Raw genomic sequence first — 11,406 nt, 5'->3', positions numbered from 1 at the left:
TCAAGCTACGCTTGCGCAACGGCATTTTTTGCGCTCAATTGAAATACAATTAATTTAACTATGTCTTCTAAATATTGATGTCTATGTCACAACAATAAAGTTTTGCGCAGTTTACTTATCGTTGGCCTGTTTCCTTTATGCTTTAGCAGATAACTCCAACTAGAAAGCATCGAGGCTCTGTACACTACTTTTAGAGAGCTAAGAGCCGTGTAGTTATACGAACGCATTGCTTGCCTCAACTGACCAATATCACGCATAACAAAAGCGTACTAAAGTAACTTTAATCAACACCATTTGTACACAATAATTACATGTAAGTGTTGACTAGTCTGTAAAATTAAGTGAAAGTCAAAGCACCCAAGGGGTTCTACTCTCTTCTATTCATCCCTAAGGGCTAGTCTGAGATGTTATAAATGCACCCTTTCCAATGCCTTACACATGAATAAGAAAATATCTCTCACCACCACATATCAATTGCCTTCTCTTTGCTTATGAATACCTCTTTCCACTGTGTAGCACTCAATGAGACAGGTTTGGTCCTTATACACTGCACCGAGCTAAAAAACGTACCCTTTTTTATGAAAACACTCTAGGGTGTCTGCCCACAAAAAAACACCCCTAAAACGTACTTTTTCGTCGATCCCTTAAGGATAAGAGTTGAGAGTTAAACCCCTGGGCAAAGCACGTACAATGGTCAATGCGTGAGCTTCACGCAATCAAGCAAGCATCGAATACATTCATGTAACATGATACTGCAACTTCTATCAGATTGCACTATCTTATACTTTGAAAAAAATATGTTGCAAGTGATTGTCTACAAGAGTTTGAAAAGTCTTTTATACAAATGTGTTGGTCTGATTTGGCCGATATATATATAATATGTATTTGAGTTTTAATTTTATTACAAAAATACCAGGAATACATCGCTGCGCTTAATAGCCTAATGAGCATTACGCAATAATTTATGAAGTCCATTATCTAATAATTGTAAAGCAGTAAAAATCTGATCAACAATCATTTATTATTAATATTTTCAAGCAAATGCTCAATTGGGATTGAACCCAAGCCAACTACAGTTTATGCACACAGAATAGATGGCGAGTGAGAACCAGCCTTGAATATTTACAAAAGCCATATTGCATATGAGTGATGAAAAAAGCTTTCAATAACCCAAATTCACTTATAAGACACCGCAGGTCTCTACTACATATGAATTCCATTCTCAGCTATGCCAATGATGCCGTACAGGTCACTCCTCCACGTTCCATAAAGAGGTGCTCATACGGCCGAGCCCTCTGACGGTGCTGCAGCTAACTCGAAGTCAGCATCTAAAGAGACCTGGTCTGATGCTGGAGAGTTAATAGAGAGATTCTTACGAGCAGCATCAAGTAGAACATTGTTGAGCCACTTGCTGGTGTTGACAGGGTCTTCTATGACAGCAGGGTAGGCATTGCCTAAAAGGGTAGGCAGCACCTGAGGACACGCCTAATGTCAGTGTGTGAAATTAATATTTTCTCAACAATCATAAAATTGAGAAAATGATCTTTTAAAAATATTCTTGAGCATTCAAAATAACGATTTCGTTATTTAAAATCAATTAAATTTTATTAATTATTTATCAATTAGATGTCAGAGTACAGAGATAATAATATAAAGATAGTCCATGTACAGAGATAATAATATGAAGATAGTCCATGTACAGAGATAATAATATAAAGATAGTCCATGTACAGAGATAATAATATAAAGATAGTCCATGTACAGAGATAATAATATAAAGATAGTCCGTGTACAGAGATAATAATATAAAGATAGTCCATGTACAGAGATAATAATATAAAGATAGTCCATGTACAGAGATAATAATATAAAGATAGTTCATGTACAGAGATAATAATATAAAGATAGTTCATGTACAGAGATAATAATATGAAGATAGTCCATGTACAGAGATAATAATATAAAGATAGTCCATGTACAGAGATAATAATATAAAGATAGTCCATGTACAGAGATAATAATATAAAGATAGTCCGTGTACAGAGATAATAATATAAAGATAGTCCATGTACAGAGATAATAATATAACGATAGTCCGTGTACAGAGATAATAATATAAAGATAGTCCATGTACAGAGATAATAATATAAAGATAGTCCATGTACAGAGATAATAATATAAAGATAGTCCATGTACAGAGATAATAATATAAAGATAGTCCATGTACAGAGATAATAATATAAAGATAGTCCATGTACAGAGATAATAATATAAAGATAGTCCATGTACAGAGATAATAATATAAAGATAGTCCGTGTACAGAGATAATAATATAAAGATAGTCCATGTACAGAGATAATAATATAACGATAGTCCGTGTACAGAGATAATAATATAAAGATAGTCCATGTACAGAGATAATAATATAAAGATAGTCCATGTACAGAGATAATAATATAAAGATAGTACATGTACAGAGATAATAATATAAAGATAGTCCATGTACAGAGATAATAATATAAAGATAGTCCATGTACAGAGATAATAATATAAAGATAGTCCGTGTACAGAGATAATAATATAAAGATAGTCCATGTACAGAGATAATAATATAAAGATAGTCCGTGTACAGAGATAATAATATAAAGATAGTCCGTGTACAGAGATAATAATATAACGATAGTCCATGAACAGAGATAATAATATAAAGATAGTTCATGTACAGAGATAATAATATAAAGATAGTCCGTGTACAGAGATAATAATATAAAGATAGTCCATGTACAGAGATAATAATATAAAGATAGTCCGTGTACAGAGATAATAATATAAAGATAGTCCATGTACAGAGATAATAATATAAAGATAGTCCGTGTACAGAGATAATAATATAAAGATAGTCCATGTACAGAGATAATAATATAAAGATAGTCCATGTACAGAGATAATAATATAAAGATAGTCCGTGTACAGAGATAATAATATAAAGATAGTCCATGTACAGAGATAATAATATAAAGATAGTCCATGTACAGAGATAATAATATAAAGATAGTCCATGTACAGAGATAATAATATAAAGATAGTCCATGTACAGAGATAATAATATAAAGATAGTTCATGTACAGAGATAATAATATAAAGATAGTCCGTGTACAGAGATAATAATATGAAGATAGTCCGTGTACAGAGATAATAATATAAAGATAGTCCATGTACAGAGATAATAATATAAAGATAGTCCATGTACAGAGATAATAATATAAAGATAGTCCGTGTACAGAGATAATAATATAAAGATAGTACATGTACAGAGATAATAATATAAAGATAGTTCATGTACAGAGATAATAATATAAAGATAGTCCGTGTACAGAGATAATAATATAAAGATAGTCCGTGTACAGATATAATAATATAAAGATAGTCCATGTACAGAGATAATAATATAAAGATAGTCCATGTACAGAGATAATAATATAAAGATAGTCCATGTACAGAGATAATAATATAAAGATAGTCCATGTACAGAGATAATAATATAAAGATAGTCCGTGTACAGAGATAATAATATAAAGATAGTCCGTGTACAGAGATAATAATATAAAGATAGTCCGTGTACAGAGATAATAATATAAAGATAGTCCATGTACAGAGATAATAATATAAAGATAGTCCGTGTACAGAGGTAATAATATAAAGATAGTCCATGTACAGAGATAATAATATAAAGATAGTCCATGTACAGAGATAATAATATAAAGATAGTCCGTGTACAGAGATAATAATATAAAGATAGTCCATGTACAGAGATAATAATATAAAGATAGTCCATGTACAGAGATAATAATATAAAGATAGTCCATGTACAGAGATAATAATATAAAGATAGTCCATGTACAGAGATAATAATATAAAGATAGTTCATGTACAGAGATAATAATATAAAGATAGTCCGTGTACAGAGATAATAATATGAAGATAGTCCATGTACAGAGATAATAATATAAAGATAGTCCGTGTACAGAGATAATAATATAAAGATAGTCCATGTACAGAGATAATAATATAAAGATAGTCCGTGTACAGAGATAATAATATAAAGATAGTCCGTGTACAGAGATAATAATATAAAGATAGTCCATGTACAGAGATAATAATATAAAGATAGTCCGTGTACAGAGATAATAATATAAAGATAGTCCGTGTACAGAGATAATAATATAAAGATAGTCCGTGTACAGAGATAATAATATAAAGATAGTCCGTGTACAGAGATAATAATATAAAGATAGTCCATGTACAGAGATAATAATATAAAGATAGTCCATGTACAGAGATAATAATATAAAGATAGTCCGTGTACAGAGATAATAATATAAAGATAGTACATGTACAGAGATAATAATATAAAGATAGTACATGTACAGAGATAATAATATAAAGATAGTACATGTACAGAGATAATAATATAAAGATAGTCCATGTACAGAGATAATAATATAAAGATAGTCCATGTACAGAGATAATAATCCCATGACCAAACACGAGCAAAGCGATTGTTTGGGAGATTTATAATAAATGCATATGTGCACACAACTCACGAAAATTACTCATAAACGGCCGTCGCAAACCCTTGTACTGAAATCTCATCAACAAATTTAACCATTTTTCAATGAAGTCATGTAAATATAATAACGACATAAAACACATATAAACCTATTTAAATATGTTACCAAGTCTTTATTATTTGTAGAAAATTTCCTAAACCTTACCCATCTGATCGGATTATAGATAAATAGACAGTTTAATTTGGCCTAAAATCATTATTAAAACTTGCCAAGCCTTATTTTTATCAAAATTAAGACCGGCAAATGAAACGGCGAGCGACAGAGAAGAGAACCCTAAGTCATGCGCATTTCACGAAAAAAAACCGTGCACATTTCACCAGTCTATAGCATTGTCGAAATGCCGAAGGTTTCTGTAATTTACAGAGAAGTACTAAAATATAATCGTTTCTTTTTTGCCGATTTCAAAGTAACTGACATTTTGGACATTTATGAGTACTTTGGTATTCCAACTGATGTCCAAAGCAGTGAAAGTAAAGGAAATGACGATGACATTTTTTAACGATTCTTATGAGATTATTACAATATTTAATTATAAGAATAATTATTCGATTTTATAAGATTTAATTATAAGAATGATTATTCACTTTTATAGGATTTAATTATAAGAATAAGCATTCGAATTTACAAGATCGAAGTATATAGTGATCGATGTTGGGCAATATGTAACCGTTATTATTTTTTCTAAATAGTTTTGTTAAATAGATTTTCTAAAAATCTATATACCTATCACAACAGCTTGATATTGTTAGCTATGACGTTTTGAAATGTAAACAAAATTGTGCATTGTTTTTCTATTATTACTGTATTAATAATATTGGTTATTCTAATAATATCAGTGCATTTTACTTCTAATATTGCATTTCTCCTATTGCGGGGGAGAGATATAAACATATAATCTTTTCCTTTCATTATTGCTGTTTGGTGTACATAATAACACTCACACCCAGTACATTACAGCTACCATTGCAGTTATCCTATTGCACTGCAGTGCCATTTGACTGGTAATATTGCATTTCTCAACCATCAGTACACTTTCTCTTTTACAATATCACTTTGGTCGTGGGCTGTATGACAGGGGAATTTCTAGTATAAAGATAGTACATGTACAGAGATAATAATATAAAAATAGTCGATGTACAGAGATAATAATATAAAGATAGTCCGTGTACAGAGATAATAATATAAAGATAGTCCATGTACAGAGATAATAATATAAAGATAGTCCATGTACAGAGATAATAATATAACGATAGTCCGTGTACAGATATAATAATATAAAGATAGTCCGTGTACAGAGATAATAATATAAAGATAGTCCATGTACAGAGATAATAATATAAAAATAGTTTGTGTACAGAGATAATAATATAAAGATAGTCCGTGTACAGAGATAATAATATAAAGATAGTCCGTGTACAGAGATAATAATATAAAGATAGTCCATGTACAGAGATAATAATATAAAGATAGTCCATGTACAGAGATAATAATATAAAGATAGTCCGTGTACAGAGATAATAATATAAAAATAGTCCGTGTACAGAGATAATAATATAAAGATAGTCCGTGTACAGAGATAATAATATAAAGATAGTCCATGTACAGAGATAATAATATAAAGATAGTCCGTGTACAGAGATAATAATATAAAGATAGTCCGTGTACAGAGATAATAATATAAAGATAGTCCATGTACAGAGATAATAATATAAAGATAGTCCATGTACAGAGATAATAATATAAAGATAGTTCATGTACAGAGATAATAATATAAAGATAGTCCATGTACAGAGATAATAATATAAAGATAGTCCATGTACAGAGATAATAATATAAAGATAGTTCATGTACAGAGATAATAATATAAAGATAGTCCATGTACAGAGATAATAATATAAAGATAGTCCATGTACAGAGATAATAATATAAAGATAGTCCATGTACAGAGATAATAATATAAAGATAGTCCATGTACAGAGATAATAATATAAAGATAGTCCGTGTACAGAGATAATAATATAAAGATAGTCCATGTACAGAGATAATAATATAAAGATAGTCCGTGTACAGAGATAATAATATAAAGATAGTCCATGTACAGAGATAATAATATAAAGATAGTCCATGTACAGAGATAATAATATGAAGATAGTCCATGTACAGAGATAATAATATAAAGATAGTCCATGTACAGAGATAATAATATAAAGATAGTCCGTGTACAGAGATAATAATATAAAGATAGTCCATGTACAGAGATAATAATATAAAGATAGTCCATGTACAGAGATAATAATATGAAGATAGTCCATGTACAGAGATAATAATATAAAGATAGTCCATGTACAGAGATAATAATATAAAGATAGTCCATGTACAGAAATAATAACATAAGTAAACCAATTCCTAATATATTTAGATTACCTTTCAATTCAAGGACAATCCGCCGTCGGTTCTCTGGATATTGAACGGGCAACATGTATTGACTAGTGTAGCTCTCTGTGTAGTCGGTATATCTTGGAACAAGAACTTTAAAAAGTTTTTGTACCAAATCTTTTTCCTACAAAGCGATATTTATAGCTATGCTAATTTTATGGGGTATGACTAATCCTTTCTACAAACAAACCTAAAGTCGTATATTCAAAGACTAGCTATGAAAATATAAGATAAAGACCCAAAAGAGTAAACATTTCCTTAGAATGTCAGGTTTCAAACACAGTCAAACCTTGAATTACTGCTTGAGCATAAAAACTTAAATAATGACATAAAAATGAGAAATATTTAACTCACTTTTAAAAACATTGCAGTTTTCTAAATCAGTACATCAATGTATATATACATTTCTTCTTCGCATAGCTTGACTTTTTCGCAATTTAATAATATTAAACAGTCCTACATACCTTCCTTTTCTAGTTTCTAAGATACCAACAAAACTAACGCGCGATTAATATATTGGGGCAAAAACACGGCAAAGCTTTCCTTAGGACTAAAGCAATAGACAAACACAAGCAAATATCCCCAGAGAATTTTTTGAAAACACCCAAAGCTCTTTAGTAGCTATCTTGGATCTCTAGTAGCTATCATGGAGCTCTCTAGCAGCTACCATGGAGCTCTAGTAGCTATTATGGAGCTCTCTAGTAGCTATCATGGAGCTCTGTAGTAGCTATCATGGAGCTCTCTAGTAGCTATCATGGAGCTCTCTAGTAGCTATCATGGAGCTCTCTAGTAGCTATCATGGAGCTCTCTAGTAGCTATCATGGAGCTCTCTAGTAGCTATCATGGAGCTCTCTAGTAGCTATCATGGAGCTCTCTAGTAGCTATCTTGGATTTCTAGTAGCTATCATGGAGCTCTCTAGCAGCTATCATGGAGCTCTAGTAGCTATCATGGAGCTCTCTAGTAGCTATTATGGAGCTCTCTAGTAGCTATCATGAAGCTCTCTAGTAGCTATCATGGAGCTCTCTAGTAGCTATCATGGAGCTCTCTAGTAGCTATCATGGAGCTCTCTAGTAGCTATCATGGAGCTCTCTAGTAGCTATCATGAAGCTCTCTAGTAGCTATCATGGAGCTCTCTAGTAGCTATCACGGAGCTCTCTCGTAGCTATCACGGATCTCTAGTAGCTATCATAGAAAAGTAAGTGAAATAAATGCAAAGAAAACAAAGGCTAAAATGAGAGAAAATGTAACAAATCTCAAGTTGAAAAATGAAAAATAAGTTACATTACTTTAAAGTTCATGTAGTATAAAGTAACCTAAGCCAGTATCTTTATCAATACCTCTACCTACACCCTATGTGATTCCTGTATCACCGAGGCTACACCTCCGTTCGGCTGTTTTTCACATTGAGGCAAAGAGGCGATAAAAACTCTACATTAATTATTACCTTGTTATTTTCCTACATATAATTTGGTCTTCAGCATAGTTTTATATAATGTGTTTGTTTAATGTTAAATATAACCACCTGAAGTAGTTACTGTAAAGTTTTAGAGCTATGGAACAATTTATAAATGAAACACATTTCCAACAAGTGATGGCTTGGATAGAAAAAAATCCTTGAGCATTAATTTAAGATTTGACTGTTGGGATTCGACTGCTACGATACATGGAAAAATACAAATGCACATGCGGTACAATACATGAAATTAATAAGATGGTCTTTTCTTCAACTAAACAAACAACTTCAGTACTTTAAAGCAATATTATAACAATATCTTGCAAGCTGCACCTGTAGCCAATGGTTCGCTATCGCCATAGTTTCCTCATGCTCAGGCCCATGTTTGCATGCCTGCTGTATTAACTGCAAGAGAAAACATCAATGCTCAGTTGACTTTAGCAACTTACATAATAAATACCGCTAATCTGATGAAAGGGTGTTGACTATAAAGAACTTTACATTTTATGTAAGGCTAAGTCAAACATAATCAATCTCTTCTCTATATAACACTTCTGGCAAGAACAAACAATTTAGACAAGCAGATAAAAAAGCACTGGTAAATAATCTGATTGCTCTTTAGTTTGTTGAAAGCCCTAAAGGTTTAGAAAAGCAAAAGCGCCATACAAAAGAAAGACTAATAATCAGTTCATTATTTATTATCATGGCTCAAAAGCGAGTCACATAGATAACGGTTCATATCGATAACGGCAAGCAGCATGAAACAGCAATAATCACGAGTGTTCAACCCCTAATTAAGGTGAACATGACTATGATTTATTTAAAAAAAAGAACTACACACCAGTTCCACATAGCCACGAGACTCATCAAGCACTCTGTAAGATCCTTCAAGTCTTTCATGTCGAATCAGTTTAGTAACAGTGCTACGAAGCTTCAACATGCGCCCCTCTGGGCCACTCCCCATACCTAATACACCCGACAGCTTCCGTGCCCTGTCAGCGACTGGGATACGCAGTCTGTTCATGTTGACTTGAGCTATAACAAATCGGCAGATACATTTTCCTAAAAGTCAGTTTGTCAATCAGGCTAATAAACAGGCAGTCTAACTTGATTATTGGTACCTAAGTGTTGTTAATTTTATTGCCCACATCTGTTGGCAAATAAATCTTATGCTGCTCATCGACACTACATGCCAATAACTCCATAAATGACCAATAATTTTTTTAAACCCATGATTGCTTTGTATATCGTACTTTTAGTTTGTTTGCCAGCGAGATATCTTTGAGGTAGCTGACATGCGCACCTCTAAATCAGTATCAAGCTTGTTGTTGTGGGCTACAAATGCTCCAAAATAGTTGAACTGTTCACTATAGAAGGTTGTCTCCTGTTTATCTTTATTTCATAGCCTGTTTTCAGTGACCCTGCTTGGAGTTCGTATAGCAGTCCAATTTTTATGATGTTTACGTTTAGTCTTAATTGTCCAAATGATGATGTTCCGCTGCCAAGCATAAGAATGCCATTAACAGCTTCATTTAACTCTAAATAATTTACCATTTAATTGGAAAAAGGTTACTCTATGCTGTATGCTATTTTTGAAAGAACATAATTTTTTTCATTTAGAAAAAATTTTAAATGTCAGGCGGTTGAATAATGTATTCTTTTCCTTATCAACAATGTTAGGTTATTCAGTGAAGCTTAGCTGATCAGGTTAGTTTACGTTTGGCTCCAAAAAGCTTTCAGACTTCTGATGGAAACCTTTCGTGCTATTCATATCTAAAAGTTCTTGAGTCTACCTGCCTTCTTCTGCCGCCACTGTTTTTTAGTGACAAAATTATTTTAAAGTCGTAAATGGTGCCTCAAACTTGATTTGATAGACCTGGTGTTACGGTTCAATATTTCAGCTTTAAGCCAGATTTCCTGTCTTAATTACTTGGCTGAGTTCAGCAGCACTTTAACCAAACAAGCCTGCATACTTTCTTTTAGCAAAGACTAAGTTATCTCTAGATGCTTTATACAAGGTTGACTTAAACGCTAACCATTTTCTCTCTACTAAAGCTGAATGAGTATGCATCTTTTCATGTATAGTTTTCTAGTGTGTTCCAGATTGAATCACACACTATGTTAGGAATGTTCAGCTTCTTCGTACCCTATCAGTTTTACACATGAGTGTTCTAATTTTGAGCCTAGTCTTGGTAAGATTATGATATGGCGAGTACAGTAGTTGGCGCCGCTAATGGCGCTTTTGTCACATCACATATACATGTATTATGCTGGTGATGATGAAGTCAACTAGATGCCACTGTTTTGACCTCAGGTAAGTGCATAAATGTGTGATATTGAAAGTTTTATAAGCAACCAGCCAACTCATTTAACATACTAAGTCTAACATGACCTGCATGATCCATCTTATAGCCTTGTACAGTTTTTCATTAATTACTGCCTGTTAGCAGCCTGAGTACAACGGTGTTTTAGGCTGCCAGTAAAATTATCAATTATAATTTGCAAGCAAAATTGTACCATTTTATCAGTTAACACGATTTTGGGCGAATACATGAAACTGATGCTTACTCTTGTTGCTGTTCTGATGTGTTAAGTTGTATTAACAATTAACACAAGCTAGGTTCAACGCTACGCTAGGTATTTAACAGTCAGTGAAGGCAAAAGCGATAGCCATGACTGCATACAACACATTGGATAACTTGCAACCGATTATTTCGTGCCGTTTTGCGTGCTTACGGTACAAAACACGCTACAAAATTCAATCTGAAGGTCACAAATTACAAACTCATGTGGTATTTTAGCTACACATTCGTAGAACTGTGGTACATCTATTACGTTGAAATACTTACTGTATCGCAACTTCCGAAGTTGTAATCACGACTTGT

General features: G+C 32.4%; 1 protein-coding gene across 1 annotated transcript; it reads right to left on the bottom strand.

Annotated features, from left to right (window-relative positions):
- Positions 1–896: 896 nt before the first annotated feature.
- On the bottom strand, positions 897–11,223 carry LOC137410148 (large ribosomal subunit protein bL17m-like). The gene is made up of 5 exons (XM_068095737.1): positions 11,090–11,223; positions 9,363–9,556; positions 8,855–8,926; positions 7,056–7,191; positions 897–1,454 (listed from the first exon to the last, which is right to left on the bottom strand). Exons 2-5 carry the CDS (start codon positions 9,543–9,545, stop codon positions 1,279–1,281), a joined length of 567 nt encoding a protein of 188 aa, XP_067951838.1. The 5' UTR covers positions 9,546–9,556; positions 11,090–11,223; the 3' UTR covers positions 897–1,278.
- Positions 11,224–11,406: the final 183 nt, after the last annotated feature.

This window comes from Watersipora subatra, chromosome 1 (assembly GCF_963576615.1).
Source record: "Watersipora subatra chromosome 1, tzWatSuba1.1, whole genome shotgun sequence".
Taxonomy (NCBI): Eukaryota; Metazoa; Bryozoa; class Gymnolaemata; order Cheilostomatida; family Watersiporidae; genus Watersipora; species Watersipora subatra.
Note: the sequence above shows the minus strand (reverse complement) of the source record. Positions and strands in the feature narration are given on the sequence as shown.